The sequence below is a fragment of the Podarcis melisellensis genome (genome assembly GCF_964234715.1).
Source record: "Podarcis melisellensis genome assembly, chromosome: 17".
NCBI lineage: Eukaryota > Metazoa > Chordata > Lepidosauria > Squamata > Lacertidae > Podarcis > Podarcis melisellensis.
The window spans coordinates 26,114,681-26,132,867 of record NC_138534.1 but is presented as its reverse complement, the minus strand read 5'-3'; the positions used below and the strand labels follow the sequence as shown (position 1 = coordinate 26,132,867).

Genomic DNA, 18,187 nt, shown 5'->3' with positions numbered 1-18,187 from the left:
ATAATGTACGGTGTTCATGTCACTGACATTAAACAAATGATTTTCAAACTGTGCTTTAAAAAACAACAACTCAGGGAGTTTCTTGAAATCCCATCAGGCATTCTTCATTGAGAAGATCAGCAATGGCAGACAAACTTTCCATAAAGAAATATTGGCTTGTATCCAAAGTGGTACTGTGTCATACCATCAGTGCAAGAATTTCTGCTTGTGCAACAGAACTTTCCTCCCTTCTCCCCCTGCACACACCTAGGATCTGAGGTTTTCCCTAACCCTCTGGAGCAAATTTGGGAAAGGCACACATGGAGGGAGGAGAGAAGGGAATTTTTCCAATGCACAGGTGTAATTCCTTGCACTAATAGAATGAGAGCACTGGATACTTCCTGTGGTCACTGCTCCACTTTTCCTCTGTTCACCGTGTGCATTCACATGCAGTTCATATGCTGATAGAGTCCAGCAGGCCTGGGAGATATTCAGCATGAACTTACCGTGTGTCAGAATCTTATATGACACACAAGGTTCCGAAGAAGACACGCAGGGCTTCCCAGACAAGACTTCAATGTGAAAGTGTCCCCTGAAGGTAGAAAGTTCAATAACCGTTACATTAATTAAACAAAATGCAATTACTGTAGTTCTACATAGGTAAAACATTTTGGTTTATTTATTATGTTACATATATTATTGTTATTATGAGTTTACGGGTGCTAGATCTGTATAATCTCTGCACTGAGCTAGTATTAGAATTTAATTAAGGATTTGGGTGTTACAACTGGGTGCCAGGCCTGTGTATATTAAGTTGTGTGCTAGACAGTACTAATCCCCTGGAATCAGCAAGTGTTAAAAGCTAATTAAGCCTGGCAAGTTTCCTGATGAAGTAATTGCCTGGGGTGAAAGGCCATTAAGAGAACAGGGGATCAAAGCACTCAGTGTCAGATGGCAAATGGGCGGGGCTCATAGCTGTCACCTTTTTCCTTTTCTTGTGAGGAATCCTATTCGGAATAAGGGAATTTCCCTTTAAAAAAGGGAAAAGTTGACAGCTATGGCTCTCTAAACAAATTAAAGCCAGAGTTCAGAGTAGAAAGTTAAGAGCAATTTGTTTTAGAGTTAGAAGTTATGCGGGCTTGCTGATCAGAAGGTTGGCAGTTCGAATCCCTGTGACAGAGTGAGCTCTCATTGCTCTGTCCCAGCTCCTGCCAACCTAACAGTTCGAAAGCACACCAGTGCAAGTAGATAAATAGGTATTGCTGTGGTGGGAAAGTAAACGGTGTTTCTGTTCTCTCTGGCAGTCGCCGCTGTGTCCTGTTGCACCAGAAGCAGTTTAGTCATGCTGGCCAGGTGACCCAGAAAGCTGTCTGTGGACAAATGCCAGCTCCCTTGGCCCAAAAGTGAGATGAGCGCCGCAACCCCATAGTCGCCTTTGACTAGACTTAACCATCCAGAGGTCCTTTACTCTTTACTCTTTTTTAGTGGTGCAGCTTGAGCTAACCACAATATAGGATACCATACCATATGCATAGTGCTTATATAATGCCTAAGTTATATATGTGTTATCACCTGCAAGTTCCTAGTATTTTGTAGCTTGAATGAACAAAGAAAGCCCTTATGCTAAACTGAAAGCTCCCCCATATTATTATATTATATTATATTATATATTATATTATTATAATATATTCATGCACTGTTTTTAAAAATATCATGAGTGTTACATGTTTATATATATTTAATAGCTAAAACACTTGTATGCTAGTCAGTGTAGCGTGGGGGGTGCAGGGGGGCCGGCCGCACCGGGCGCAACATTGGGGGGGCGCGCTCGCACTCACAGCTCTCTGCCCCTACCTGGCTCCACAGGTTAGGGGGCACAAATTACTTGCCTTGCCCCGGGTGCTAACAACCCATGCTACGCCACTGATGCTAGTGTAGCATGGAAGGTGAGCTTTACTCTATGGGTGATAGCTGCAGATCCATGTGTTTAAACCTGATCTACTGCACTCACATAGAAAGCAGGACTGAGCTTGGTGTTCCCATTTTAAAAGCTGAGAAGGACTGAACCTCCTTATCTGGCTTTGTGATTGCATAAGAGAATACATATGAACCACTATATACATGCTAAATATTTTTATTAATACATCATTTATTTTATACATGATTTACTTTATTAATGCTGTATATGAGCATGCATGTGCTATTATTTTACGAGGAAGCAAATAAATGCAAGGGCAACTGAAATAAGACAAGGAAGGGAGAGAGAAATGGCAAGTGGGAGCTGGATTGTGGTCTATCTATTGAGGAGCAGGCGCTTAGAATCCACCAAAGAAATTTAAGGGATGATGGAAAGCTAGATAACGTCACAAAATTAAGTCTCATTCCCCCCCCCACCCTTTTTCCTCTTCACAAAACAACAGTGTAGCACAAACTCAGGCTTTTGCAAGTAGTCTGGAGTATAATTAAATTAAGAAAAAGTCCCAAAGCAGTTCAAATAGGGAGAAACAGCCAAACGTTAAACAGGGGTCACAGGGAAGGTGTAGAAAGAATCAGGTTAAAACAGTAGTAAAGTGGGACCTCGGGTTACATATGCTTCAGGTTACAGACACCGCTAACCCAGAAATAGTGCTTCAGGTTAAGAACTTTGCTTCAGGATGAGAACAGAAATTGTGCTCCAGTGGCACGGCGGCATCAGGAGGCCCCATTAGCTAAAGTGGTGCTTCAGGTTAAGAACATTTTCAGGTTAAGTACGGACCTCCGGAACAAATTAAGTACTTAACCCGAGGTACCACTGTACATGTTCAGCACAACAGTGGCATAGGCAGAGATTTGTTGCCTTACAGCAGCCAGCACAGGGGAAGGAAGTGTTAATTCTTTCTACTGCATGCCCCACATTCCTATGGGGCTACTAATAAGAATTTGTTGTTGATGCAGGATAGCAAATGTAGGCAAGAGTTTAACAGGAAATGTTCATTTTTATTTTTGGCCAGTTGTCTCAACTTCATCTTTGATTTGTTCTCTGACTGCTTACATCCGCATTGCCAGGAAGAAATTTGTAGAAATAAGGGGCGCCTGGTCATTATATATTTTCACCTTTTTGCACCCGAATGACAGCAGCCATTTTTTTGTGCCTAAGAATATATCAGTTTCCAGAACTATGTTAGTATGTTGCAGCAAAACAACAAAATCTTGTGGCACGGGAAAACACTATTCTCAGGCCTAATAATATCAGCCAAAACATCCAAAGGGTTCATTCACTAGCTCAGCTTCCAGTGTGTTTATAGATCTGTGCTTTTTAAATTTTCTGCCACCCGCAATTCACTCCAAGTGGTTTCAAAACCTCCTTCTAGCTGGTATAGTAGGCTTAGGCATGAGATGGCAGCCAACACTCAAGACAGGATGAACTTTTATTGATTTGTTAAAGGGATGCTACATACATAAATGTTCATTGAGTTTTCTGCCAACACTATTTTTTAGGTTGCCAAACAAAAATGTCCAATTTATTAAACACTTTAGTATCCTTTTTGAGGTGTCTGATAGTACTTTAGTGTTTGAAACTGTGTGTGTTCATGCAGATAAAGGATTTCTGCCAATCTTTTATTGCCAAGTGATTTTTCTCTAGCCTTTCTTTCCTTTGACTATTTCCTGTCCATGTCAGCATACAACAGGCTCTTTAGCCCTATTATGCCAAATCTCCAAAGTGTCTTCTTGTATTTTATTGTAGCCATTAAACAATGTAATAGTACCTACAACCAGAAGTCAATCTGGTTTTCTAGCAAGACAGCATGGACTACAAGGCCACTGGCCTACTTTTTATATACCAAATATAGAAATATCCTGTAAGTCAGACTTTAAATTTAGCTTATAATAAGAAACATCTGTGCCCATCCATAAAAATGTGGGGTCTTTTCAAAACCTCTCAGGGAGATATTTTTAAGGACACAAAAGGAAATCACTTTTCTTTCTCCCTTTTGCTGATATCAAAAGCCCAGTTTTTGAGAGAAGGGGCGCTCTGGAGGGGCAGGAACAAAATAAAACCCCTGAAACGAAATTGATACCTCTTCAAAAAGTGGTATTTAATGGTGTGTTCATCAGTAACCGCAAGGCTTTTAGGTTAATAGATACAAATGCAGTTCCACACATTATTTGCCTTCTACAGTTGGTACAAGGAACCTTGTGGACCGATGATGATGGATGAAGGTAGTCAACCAAGCAGAACTTGACCAGCTTACTCGATCAGAACTCTTCCCCACCTGTTCAAGGGAGAGGAAAGCCGTCCTGCCTTTGGCTCATTTTCCAGCACTCTTTAAAAAAATATTGTATGATTGCAACTTGCATATGCAGAATGGCAGCATGCATGTTGTAGCTGAAGAGATAACTGACAGTGACATATCTTGTGTGCAAGCAGCTGGTGCCAGCAGTGAAAGAAATCAAAGTGGTCCACCACAGTGCCAGTAGTGTAGGAAAGCAGGGGCTGGGTGTACCGGGTGCTGGAGCCACTGTCCCTCCCGGATGCCTGGCTTGGGCAGAGCTATCGCTCCCCCCAAAAAGCTTAATAGCTTTGGGCAATCTTGCAGAAAAGCTCAACAACAGTGCCCCTTGGGCTGCGGCTCCTGAGTCCCAATTCCTTCCTATGGCCTAGGGTCCTCAGCCTCTGTTGTTCCCTGTATGCTTTGGGTGAAGACGAGGCTAAGAACTAGCAGTAAATGAAGATGGTTTGGAGACGCTCTGGCTGCTTTGTTCCACTCCTTGCTTTCCTGAGCCAGTCACTGCCAGCACGCCTGCTGCCCACATTGAGCAACCTGGCCCCAACCCTGCCCCAGCATCATGTTTTCCAGTCCCAAACAGAAGGTGAGATGGGGCAGAAGTGGAATACAGGATGACAGATATTCTTCTTGGTAATGGAAGGGGGTTGTGAATGTCTTTGCTTCTCCGTGTGTTATGAGAGGCAAAACAAGGTATGCATGCAAACAAGGGGTAAATGTTTTCAACGAGCTTAATTCTTTGACATGATTCCTGTTGTGACAACTTGTACCATCATTAGGTTGACTCACTTTCTTGGTTGATCTGCTTAATATTCTCCACCATGTTTTCATTGCTTGTCATTTGGGCTGTCACTTAGCACCAGTGTTTTCCATATGCAAAGTGGGTAAATTGTTTGGGGGTGTTTTTTGTTTTTAGAACATCTTCTAATTCCTTAATAATATACTACATATACAGTGTGTCTTAATAATCTATGACTATGGCTGTGATCTTTTTGTTCTTGCTTTGTGCTTGTGACACATTTAAGAGTTTAGCCTTGAATCATGTTTAGATGTACCGCTTGGAGGCAGGGGACTTGTAAACAAATCCTTAGTGTAGCAGTATACCTTAGATGAGCAGCTGCACTCTAATCCAGGCAAAGGACTCCACACCTTTGATGCAAGGCCGCATCCTAGGATACAAGGCCTTGCCATTTAACTCCTATCATTGTTTTTGTGATTACAATTTATCACCTGCCCTTCACACTAAGATCCCGTCCTTCACCCTGTTGAGTCCTGACTCTCTGAGGTCCCAACGCCAGGGCCACACTCAGTTTTCAGAGTTGTCTTTCAGGAGTTGGCAACCCTGGGGACTGCGTGTACTCATACCTCATGGCCTTATTTAGGCACAAAATAGGAGCATGCAATATAGGTCTCTGCAATTGTTAGGTAGCATTTTGTTTCATTTATACATTTAAAATATTTTTATACAGTGCTACTTCAGGTTAAGAACTTAATTTGTTCTGGATGTCCGTTCTTAACCTGAAACTGTTCTCAACCTGAGGTACCACTTTAGCTAAAGGGGCCTCCCACTGCCGCTGCGCCCCTGGAGCACGATTTCTGTTCTCACCCTGAAGCAGAGTTCTTAACCCGAGGTACTATTTCTGGGTTAACGGAGTCTGTAACCTGAAACGTCTGTAACCCGAGGTACCACTGTACTGCATTTCATCTCAGTAGGGAGAGCATTCCAGATGGTGGGCACCACAATGTATAAAGGAAAAGTATAAAGCAGGGTTTGCCAACCTTTTGTGGCCCGTGAGCACATCTGCACACCAGAGAAACTGTTGTGGACATCACACACACACACATACTTTAGCCAAGCACACACAACCTATTCTGCTGGCTTTGATAGAATGTTTATTTCATGCCCAATTTCAACAGAGGAAGGGTGCCAGGAAGGTCTCTGAGAGTCTATGTGTGTTCATAGGCAAGGACATAGCATGGGGGCGCCAGCAGGGTCATGGACCCAGGCACACAATTTTGAGGTGGTGCAAACCAGGTGCAGGCTGGTTACCCCAGTATGGTGCTACCCCAGTATGGTGCTCCTCTCCGCAGGTGTTGGGGGGGGGGGATTTTCCCACCAAGGGCCATGTTTGCCAGCTGGGCTCCCCCCCCCACGAGAGGGTAGGTGGTGCTTGGCTCCGGTGGGGGTGGTCACTCCAGCAGCAGCAGTGAAGATTGGGCTAGCATGGTGGGCTTCATTCACCCTCCGTGCCCCACCACCTGGCATGCCTGTGCCTGCCCCAGGCTCCAGCAACCCACACTACGCCACTGCTCATAGGTACCATGTTAGCAAGTCATGGAACAAAGCTGCTGAAATTTGGATTGTCCAGGCATGACATAAATGCTAGTAGCCTGTTCCACGGCTCCCCAATAAAGCCGTGCTTCATATTACAGTTTGGCACTTTGTGCTCCAGCTTTTTGCATGGCAGCAACTGATCTCAGGCTGTAGCGCCTACATCCAATCCAAGTATGGTCTCCTACAGGTCCAGTCTGACTCTGGCACTGCCATTCAGATGGTACCACTTAAGTCAAAGTAGTTATGGGCTTTGTGTGCCCCAAATATATCGCGCTCTTTTTTGAAAAGATGTAGAATGTGGCCTGTGTAAAGAATCTGAAACAGAAATATGATTAAAGATTTAAAAATAACAACATGGGGTGGTATCCAACTGTTACTCAGAGTAGACCTACTGAAATTAATAAACATGACTATAGTTAATTTCGATGGGTCTAAACTGAGTAAAACTAAGTTACATACCACCCTTAATCCGCAGTGATTCACTGGCATAAGCCCAGTGGGGTGAATGAGACTTTATGCTATCATGGTGCTTTTGAGTATGATAGCCTAATAAGATGTAAAAAAAGGAAAGGCTTGACTCACATTTTTATAATGCTTGTGGCTGGGCATTACTGAGCTCTAAACATTCTGGTGGGAAAATACTCTATACTAAAATGCACAGTGTGGGGGAAATTCAAGGCCCGATTCTCCCAGCCCTTACATAAAAGCTTAGGCATCTGTTATCAAAACAAACAAAACTGGCAGCTTTGACAACTGACACTGTAAAACGGGGTTTGAGTTTCAAAGACTTGAACATCTCCCTTAGATTTCTTCATTGGCACAAGGCAATCTATCTGGGTTCTGCTGTCTACGGGATTCTCCTGTGCATGCGGAGCTCTTCACTTGCCCCTGATTACCATATCCTGGGTTCAAACAACAGGGGGTGCCATCATGCTGCATTTGTGAGCCTTCCAGAGACATCTAGCTGGATGCAGGTGATAGAATTCTGGAGTAAATGGGACCTTTGGTCTCATTTCCCAAGGAAGTACTTAAGCTCTTAGCAGAGTTTATCTAAAATTAATTTCAATATGGATCAGCTCTCTCCACTAAAATCAATAGTCTGCTTTGGGTTGCATGGCCAATGACAACACCCAGCAGCAACTGTTGGGTGTACAGACTCCATCCAGGGTCAAGAATCTCTTATTTAGTGGGTAAGTAAGTTTTATTTTAGGGACGCGTGTGGAGCTATGGGTTAAACTACAGAGCCTAGGATTTGCCGATCAGAAGGTTGGTGGTTTGAAACACCGTGACGGGGTGAGGTCACGTTGCTCGGTCCCTGCTCCTGCCAACCTAGAAGTTCGAAAGCACGTCAAAGTGCAAGTAGATAAATAGGTACCACTCCGGCGGGAAGGTAAACGGCATTTCCGTGAGCTGCTCTGGTTCGCCAGAAGCAGCTTGGTCATGCTAGCCACATGACCCAGAAGCTGTACACCGGCTCCCTCGGCCAATAAAGTGAGATGAGTGCCACAACCCCAGAGTCGGTCACAACTGGACCTAATGGTCAGGGGTCCCTTTACCTTTACTAAGTTTTATTTTAGTGGAGCTTAATTCTGAGTACTGTAAATGTGTATAGGATTGCACTGCATGTGTTTAGAAGGCCACTAAGTAGGGTGAGTCAAGGACTATGAAAATTATACAAACTGTGTGCTCTTTCTGGTGGAGGAGGGTTAGGGTTTTTTTCCCATTTTACTCCTTTTGGAAAGTTTCCTTTCGTTGTACCATGGCAGTCTCGATCTTGGACAAATGAAAGACTGGTGTGGCTGCTAATTAGATTCCCTCTTGGTCATCTGTAGAGTGGATTACCTTGGTTCTCAGGTTACAGAACGAAAAGGCAACTGAAAGTCCAAGGTAAAATAATGGAAGATGAACTTTCAGTTTCCTTTCACGTCAGTAACTTGAGGACTAGAAACAAACTCCTCACTTCCAACCAAGAAAAAAAATCTAAATAGGAGCCACACCCAAATATGGTTTGCTGAAGCTGAAATATAAAATGGACATACAGTGTGCAGTATTTTAATGCAATCTGTTCTCATTTAGCCTGGCAAAGACTAGGAGTTTACCTGCTATGTCTTTCTATGAACGATTGTGCTGGGCATAGTTCATGAAGAAGAAGAAGAGAGTTTGGATTTGATATCCCGCTTTATCACTACCTGAACGAATCTCAAAGCGGCTAACATTCTCCTTTCCCTTCCTCCCCCACAACAAACACTCTGTGAGGTGAGTGGGGCTGAGAGACTACAGAGAAGTATGACTAGCCCAAGGTCACCCAACAGCTGCATGTGGAGGAGCGGAGACGCGAACCCAGTTCACCAGATTACGAGTCCACCGCTCTTAACCACTACACCACACTGGCTCAGAATAGAGATTCACATGGCACGCCAGGTAATTCTGACACATCTTTGAATTGGGTGTGAATGGATAATTCAGTCTTTCTCCCGGATGCAGAGACAACTGCAGAATTACCTGTCCTTAGAAGAGGCAGATACTCCCAAGAGCCTTTAATTATGTTTATTCCTAGCAGCACAGAAGCATTTATTTCTTCAGACTGGTATGGCCCTGCCCACAGATGGTTGTTCTCTAATATCTCTCATTGCATGAAAGAGCAGCTTTCCCATGGATTGAGGAGAGTTAACATTTTAAATATGTACTTGTAGCAATTTGGGGAACCTCAAGTTATCAGTGTCTCCAGTCCTGGGGTGTGAAAGCCATTGCACAGGTCATCCTGCCCCTGTAAAATGGGCTTTTTGGCCACTGTCCAATTCAGTGTTAGGAACATTTTACAATGCAATCCTATATAATGCCCAGAAGTTTCATTGCCTCCAATGAGGTTTTCTTCCAAGTTATAGGAGTGTAGCCTATTGAACTCAACTTCAGAGCCTATAAGCTTAGGATAGTGTTGTTAAACACACTGCCTAACTCGGCTGGTTTAATATTCCTACTGCTACATGTTTAATGGAAAATAACCCTTGCACTCCAGTAGCTGCTGGACGTTCCCAAAATGGCTTTGGTAGCAAACAATCCAACTACAGCCCACCCTGCTTTCTCTCTTCTACCTAAGCCATTAGGAGGGCAGAAAGGCGCTTCTCACAGTGTTCACTCGGAGAAAGCTTTTTCTTTCTCACTCCCCGCCCCCCCCCCCATTATAATATATGCGTCCATTTTAAGTCTGGCTAAACGAGGCAAGAAGAACCGGAAAACTTTGAGAACAGGTCCGGAACTGTTGCGAATGCAGCAGATTATATTCTCTCGTCTTATGGTGCCATCCCGCGTGCCGGCCCTTTCCCACGTCTCTCTCTCTCCCCCCCCCCTCGAAAAACATTCCTGGAGAAATGGACTTGCCGAGTCTGAGGGGGAGGGCAGCGCGCGCGCGCGGCAACAGCTGCTGCCTGTTGTTATTGCCGCCGAAGGCTCGCGCCCCGAGGTCTCCCGGGGAGCCGCGCGTGTTCATTTGCATGCGGGCGCGCGCTCTCGCTCGCCTCTCCCAGGCAAGGCAAGAAGCCTTCGAAGCCGGGGGGGGGGGGGAAAGCACGCGCACCTTGCCGAGCCCGCGTGCGCGCCTCCCCCGCCCCTCTCCAGCTGACGCTTGGGTGTGTCCCGGAGCCTCGACGAGCTGGGCGGCGGCAACAGGAGGAGGAGGAGGGAGGGGGCGGGCAGGGCCGGGCCGGGCCGGGCCCAGCTGTCGCGCCTGCGCGCCGCCGGCAGCCCCGCCCCCCCGCTTCGCCCATCCTTTCTCGTTTTTCCTTCTGTGAGGCGGCCGCTCCGCTCCCTTTCCCTTCCCTCCCCCTCGCCCTGTCCCGTCCCTCGCCGCTTCCTTCCTCCTGTCTGTGCCATGGATGGGTAAGTACCTGCCTCGCCCCGGCGGTCGCGGACGGGCGGATTGCACCCGCCTGTGGAGGCGAAAAGCGCGGGGGGGGGTCTTTGCCTTTCCAACCCCCCCTCCCAATCCCTCCCCCGTCCCCACCTCACCGGGGCCGGTGGCTGCTTCGCTTTGTGCACACTGTTATCTCTCTACCTCTGTGGGGTTTTTTTGCCAAATATCCCGGGTTGGTGGAGGGGCGCCGAGGGCAGCGGCGGGGCTGGTGGGAGCGAAAGAGGAAGCGCGGGGTGGGGGGTGGGGAGCGGCGGCGGCGGCGATAAAAGGTGCGGTCACCCGGGCAGGTAAGTAGGTAGGTGGGGTGGGGCGCATAATCCGTAGGTGGGACAGGAGGGAAGGGCGGCATCTGGCGCATGTGTTGGGGGATGTTGCTTCGAGCCGCCTCCTTTCGGATCTGCGCGCCCGCCCCTCCAAAATCCGGTTCTTCGCATTCCTTCTCCTCGCGTCTTTTGGTGGGGGGCGGAGGAGGAGAAGAGGGGTCATGGGTTTGCAGCGGGAGCTGCTTCTCGGGCATGTGAAGGCGAAGGGAAAACAAGCTGGCCCGGCCTCCTCTTCCTCCCCCTTCCCCCGAACCTGCCGGGGTGGGGAAGGAGGAGGAGAAAGAGCGAGCGCGCAACTTTCCCCCCAGGTACGGCGTGACCAGCCCGCCTCGAAAACTTCTTACGTCTTGTTGCGCTCGGGAGCCGTGCAGCTGGCTGGGGCGACTTTTTAAGTCTCTCTCCGTCCCTTCCTCGCTGGCCATTGTTGGATCTTTCCTTTTTTTCCCCTCCTCCTTCCCAAAAGGAAGCCTCCCACAAGAGCAACAGATTTCTCTCCGTCCCCACCCCGCTCTCTCTTCCTCTTTCTCGTTGCGACAGCAGTAAAGGAGACGAGCCTAAGTTGCAAGGCTTGCAAGGACGGCGTTTTGTTTTGATTGTTTCTCTCCTTTTGCAGCTGCTGCTGCTGCTGCGTGTCAGGTGTGGTGGGCAACGGGAGTTTTCCCTTTGCGCGACGAGTCGCTCGCGCGGAGGAAGGAAAGCGTGGCGATGTTCTTGGGGAGGGAGGAAGGCGCGTCGCGCATCTTGCGCGGGGGAGACGGAGCTTGCTGGTCGTGGGGAAAGGGGGGTGAGCTAGAGCAGGCCGCGGGAGGAGCGCTTCCTCGTTGAGCCCGGGGAGACTCCCACCAGAGGGGGTGGTTGCCGGAGCGCATCGTGGCTTTTCCGCCGCTGCGCAAGAGCAGAACCAGGAAATAGAGAGCGCCGCCTTAAGTTAAAGGTTGCAGACGCGCCCGCTTCTAACATTGCATCGTGACTCGCGGTGTTTCTGCCCCCCCTCCCTTCAGATTTCTTTCCCCCTCTTCTTAAGCAGATACTGTAGTAGCCCGCCGCCTTGTAAAGCGCAGTCATCAGCAACAACTGGAGAAGCTTATCGCTTTAATCTCTACTTGGGACTGGTGAAGGCCATTAACTAATTAATTGGAACTCTAGTCTCACGCAGTAATGAAAACAGACCCCGTCGTGTTTGCTCTTCAGGTGTTTAAATCAGCCTCTGGAAAAGTCTTACCTGTACCTTCTCTCTCTCTGGATGTTGCCTTGCGATGGTGGTTTTCTTAATTGCAGCTTTTTCTTTCCCGACTGTAATGCAAAATTCAAATGTGTGTTTTAAGTTCCATGGATTTTGATAGCTTGGTGCATTTCAGGTTCTGATTAACACCCCCACCCCACCACATGCTATTTTATCCTCAAATACAGGACATGTGAATATTATGGAGACTCTTATTGTGGAGAATATTTACACACACACACACATGTGCATACTATATTATGGAGAATATATTGGTTGGTACTGTGTCTGTGCACATTGATCATTTGATTGTTGGCTATCAGTGTGGGTGCTCATTCTTTGGACCATTGTGTGCAGATCAAGAGTATCTGCCTGGTGGAGCATGCATGAAAAGTTGGGTGGTATTTAGTGATGAAGATCAGATAAAACGGTTCATATTTTGCAATATGTTTTCATGCACTGAAAGTTTCTGCTTTCTGTTAATGTAAACAAGACTCAGACTGGCATTTAAGTTAAGCATATGTACTTTGAGAAGGCTCAGTGTTCTTATGCATAACTATGAGTGGGTTGCTTCATAAAATTAGTTGCTAAGCCCAGATTTCCATTACGTTTTTTGGAAGTATACTTTTGTTTTATCTTTTTGTAAACCTCTTTGAGGGCTTTCAGCAATCAAGCGGTGTGCAGTTTAATAAATAAATAAATAAATAGGTAATAAATGATACGGGATTATGAATAGTACAATTGAGTCTGATTCACTGCTGAGTGAAGCATATCTACTGAGAAGTACGGTAATTCCCATTGAGGTCAGTGTGGTTTATTCCCAGGAATTTAGGTACAGGATTGCAATCTTCACCTCTAACTTGAATATCAATGTTTGTCTATGGCGAACGCATTTCAGGATTCTGTTACTTAATAACTCTTAAAAATATACTTTAGTAGATTTCATCTAGACATGACATCGTTGGGGATAATCTAACCTTTATACAACATGATTTATCCCCACTAATAAGTCATATTGCGGAAAGCTGACTTTCATACTGTTATACCATAGGTAGTTGAGCACAAGCCTTCTCAGAAATTTAAAGTGAATCAGTAGCATGCAGTGTAGATGTGCAATTTATACCATGTTTAGAGTGCACATTTGTGTATCGTTTTCAATAAAAAACCCAGTATCTTGAATAAAGGCAGCACCTCTCCTTGTAAGCTGAATAATTGATACTGCTAAGCACAAGTGTTCCAAATGTGTTTTTCCATCTTCAAAACTGTGAAATGAAAAAACAAATATAATTAGCCTACATTTTTAACCCTTTCAGGTACTCTTTTGCAAATACATGGATTGTAGCACATTTCAAACAAAGGAAACCGATATTCTCAGGATTTCAATAAGTGTCTGGTGGTCTCTTAGTTGCATGTGTCCTATTTGTTAAAAGATGTATTTCCTACTTGATATAAATTATACGCCATAGTTTATAGTTCTACGCTGTATGAAGAGGTTGGCCAGAAAACAAATTTAAATCCCCTTTTAGGTGTGAATTTGGTTCTGCCAGCTTTGCTTAGGTGCCCACCTATAAAATTGAAATGACTAAACTATGGTTTCTGAGTTTGCTTTAGAAGATTACACGAAATGTGCAAAGTACTTTATATTTACTTCACTATATAAAGTAGGTATAGGTTTGACCACTTCCTAAGTGTAAAACAGGGACGCGGGTGGCATTGTGGGTTAAACCACAGAGCCTAGGACTTGCAGATCAGAAGGTCGGCGGTTCGAATCCCTGCGGCGGGGTGAGCTCCTGTTGTTCGGTCCCAGCTCCTGCCCACCTAGCAATTCAAAAGCACGTCAGAGTGCAAGTAAATAAATAGGTACCACTCCAGCGGGAAGGTAAACGGTGTTTCTGTGTGCTGCTCTGGTTCGCCAGAAGCAGCTTAGTCATGCTGGCCACATGACCCGGAAGCTGTCTGTGGACAAACGCCGGCTCCCTCGGCTGATAGAGTGAGATGAGTGCCGCAACCCAGAGTCAGCCACGACTGGACCTAATGGTCAGGGGTCCCTTTACCTTTACCTAGGTGTAAAACAAAGCTTTGAAATTTTGGTGTGTTCGCTAGAATACCAGCATTGAATTTGGGTTTAAAGTCGTACTTAGTCATGATTTTTTAGGCAGTTTTAAGCTAACGATTATCAGCCTGATGTGTACTTAATACAAAGGCTGTAATGCAGATGGTCCACAAAACTTCTCAGAAGTTGTTGCAACCTCACCCACACCATATTTAAACCCTTAAAGCATACTTCTGGCTTGGACATGAGATTTTTATAGGTAGACTAAGGAGAATAATTTTCCTTTAACAAACACAAACCACCCATCTTGTGCCAAGTTCCCAATCAAGTTCAAAAACCATCCACCATAATTTCTGCAGTGCTTAGACTGTTCTAAGCTCTGTACTTTGATTAAAGGAACGAGGCAGGCTATGCCCACAGGCATAATGTTTATTAGACGTATCGTATTAAAGGAAAGAGGAATGAAAGCAATAAAGCACATTCAACGCATCAATTCTCTTAAAGTTAGTGTAGTTCAACTTGTAGTGACCAGTTGAAATGGCTGCTGAGGAGGCAGTTCTGAAAAACAAGGAAGCAAAATGGCAGTTGGAGCCAGCTAACCTGATGGAGTCAGTTTTGCTGCCTCCTCAGACACAGTCACCAGGAAAAGAATCGGAAGCAACTTGGTTACAGGGCAGCTTCTTAGAAACAAATTGGAACTATGGTCATATTGCAACACTCTTAGCAGGCTGGCAGTTTAACTCTATATATGTTGATTCCGCTGAGTTCACAGGAGCTTGCTTCTAAGTAGACATACATAAAAGTATTACATGCCAGTCATTACAACTATCTTGTGATCTCACTCCCCACCACAATCACTTCACTTATAGTGGGCTTGCAGTTTGTCCTGGAGGCAAAGTAAGTATTAAGAATGAAATCTAATGTGTCTCCTCTGCCTGTGGAACAGGCTTTATTGATACAATGGATTTCCCATCCAGTCCCCGACACTGACCCAAAATCTGCTCTGGAGGTCTGGGAGGCTCAGCAGAGCAGATGTGAAGGGGGGGGGAGGGGAAGTCTGTCTGTGCAATAATGGTGTCCTAAGAGTATAGGAAATTGGTTCAAAGGTGCAAGTTTTTAACACAGAAATGATGCTCAAGTCATGCTGTAAATGGGTGTCTGTGTGCTTAATTCAGCTAATTACAATGAGGCAAGATGTCTGTTGGTATGTGGCTTTACTTATACTAAAGCTGCAATGTGGGTGAGGTGTGGGTTGTGTAACAAAAGTACAGTGGTACCTCGGGTTAAGTACTTAATTCGTTCTGGAGATCTGTTCTTAACGTGAAACTTCTTAACCTGAAGCACCAGTTTAGCTAATGGGGCCGCCGTGCCGCCGAAGCACGATTTCTGTTCTCATCCTGAAGCAAAGTTCTTAGCCCGAGGTAATATTTCTGGGTTAGTGGAGTCTGTAACCTGAAGCATATGTAACCCGAAGCGTATGTAACCCGAGGTACCACTGTATCTAGAATGCATTAATACATGGTGCTTAGGAACCTTATTTGGTGAGTTTCAGGTACTGGGGTGTTGTGTAACATTTCTGCTTAGTTTTAGTTTGTTGAATGGCTGAAGGAAGTATTCCCCAATTAAAGTTAATGAAAATTATATACGGTATCTTTCATATTGATGGATAGGGCGAACAATTGCTAAGAGGCAAATAAATAACCCTTTAATCGTAAAAAAAAAATGAATGTTAAGTATTTTGTGATATAGAACAAACAAATCTATATTTTTAAAGGGATGTAAATAATTTACTTTGATACCTAAATAATAGAGCTGAATGGTTTTTTGTTCTGCCTTTCAGGCAACTGATATATCTACGTATCACCAAAACATCAACACAGATACTTAGCAAAACATTTACTAAAAGCTATCATTCATTTTTAGAAGAAAGGTAGACTTGAATGTGTTTTGTTCATTCCCAGTGGTGTTAATATGCTGGAAATAAAATGACTTCAAAAGTAACTTACAGCCTTAAAGTTTAAGATTGCCCACACTATTGATTGATTAATGCTTTAGTTGATTAATCGGCTAATTAATATTTACAGCCATACTAACAGCATTCTTTTAAATGCTTGCAAATATGCGTCGGGCACCATACCCCATATTGATTTAATGTTCATGTCTATAATAAAATAATTGGATAGCAACAAATGTCAATATGTTTATTTATGAATTTGTTGTATTTCCCACAAAACCAATTAGATTTGTAAGTAAAATGACTTCAGATTAAGATGTTTCTGCATAGGATATTTGTGTTTAACACCTCCCTCCCAAATCAAACCTCTTTTGGGGAAGAAACAAGTGGGTTTTCGTCCATGGTCATTGCAATATTTGAATTAGGGGAATGACTGCTTGGCTATGTGGATATGGAGAATCCAAGATAGTACGTTTTATTGGGATATGGACACATAGTCTGGAGAGCCACGATGTGGCTTTGTGTGGCAGCATTATTAGGAATAGGTTGAGTGTTTTTATTGTCAATGAAGCTGCTGGGGGAGAGCAGTGCTGTTAGCTGAATATCAGGTACAGTGTGTATGTATTCAGGTGACATTGATGTGGTTCTTGTGGGGCATTTCATGACCTTTTTTGGGGGGGAGGGGGCATTCTCGTGTGAACCACTTTACTACGTAAAATAGTAAACAAACCTACAGAGGGATTGTACACTGGATGACAAAGAATTTGCAAAAACTTCCTAATTTGAGCTCAATCTAGTCTAGGGCTGAGCAGTGGCTGGTTTTCAACATCATGATATATCACCCGGTAAAGATTGCAATATACCAGTACAGGCAGCTCTCCATTTATGTGTGGAATACGTTCTGATGCATCACACACATCAGTAAAATTGCATATAATCGAAACCCATTAAAAAATCCCAGAAACCTCCCATTCCGCCCCCAACCCACCCTTTTAGTGACGTTTCAGTAACGTCTTTATGACGTTTCCGGGTCTCTTCCGAATTCAGTGCAATGCACATATATACGGTTTCACACATTGAATGCGCATAAACGGGGGGCTGCCTATATATCACAATGTCTGGTGTACGTACAGTGGTACCTCGGGTTAAGTACTTAATTCGTTCTGGAGGTCTGTTCTTAACCTGAAACTGTTGTTAACCTGAAGCACCACTTTAGGTAATGGGGCCTCCTGCCGCTGCGCCGCCGGAGCACGATTTCTGTTCTCATCCTGAAGCAAAGTTATTAACCTGACGTACTATTTCTGGGTTAGCAGAGTCTGTAACCTGAAGCATATGTAACCCGAGGTACCACTGTATGTAGAGGCAAATAAGGTGAAGTCCTGGCAACTGCTACTATTTTAGGGGCCTAAAACTGATACACCATTACTTACCTTTAATGTATTATTACAATTGTTATTTTATAGTACAGAGCAGCAGTAGGAAACCTAAGGCCTGTGGACTGGATTCGGCCCAGTTGCCTTCTCAGTTTGTGTTTTTACAAGGAATCAGTGTGTTTTTACATGAGTAGTAGGTGTCCTTTTATTTAAAATGCATCTCTGGGTTATTTGTGGGGCATAGGAATTCGTTCATTTTCCCCTCCCCCATATAGTCCGGCCCACCACATGGTCTGAGGGAAGGTGGACCGGCCCACGGCTGGAAAAGGTCGCTGAGCCCTGGTACAGAGAGACACTGTGGCAGAAATCACAAAAGCAACGATGACTGGCTTCACAGTTGTTACCACATCACAATTTTTTACATAGCGCGCTCACACACATTGTGATTCACAATATATCACCATGCCGAATATTATGAAACTGTTACTACAATGTAGATTTCAAATTGATTTTGGACGGTGTGTTGATGCATCACCCAGCCATAGTCTAGTCATTGAACTAAAAAATTAAATATTATTGTGACCTGATTTGACCATTCTTCTTCTTCCCATATTCCCCTACTGTTGTTCAAGTAAAAGAACTAGGTTGCAGAGATGAGAGGAATCTTGTTAGTATACAAACGATTTGTTGTCCTATTGTTGTCTCAAGAGAATCTACTTTAGTTGAGTGATCTGTGAAAGCAATTTAAAACTACTGCACATTTTGACTCTTTG

General features: G+C 44.7%; 1 protein-coding gene across 1 annotated transcript in view; it reads left to right on the top strand.

The window, feature by feature from the left end:
- Nucleotides 1–10,324: 10,324 nt before the first annotated feature.
- The window catches only part of PTBP3 (polypyrimidine tract binding protein 3), a 48,435-nt gene continuing 40,572 nt past the window's right edge, over nucleotides 10,325–18,187 (top strand). Inside the window, exon 1 of the mRNA XM_081895002.1 lies at nucleotides 10,325–10,455. Coding sequence (XP_081751128.1) covers nucleotides 10,448–10,455 — 8 coding nt within the window. The 5' untranslated portion in view covers nucleotides 10,325–10,447. The remainder of the gene's footprint in view (nucleotides 10,456–18,187) is intronic.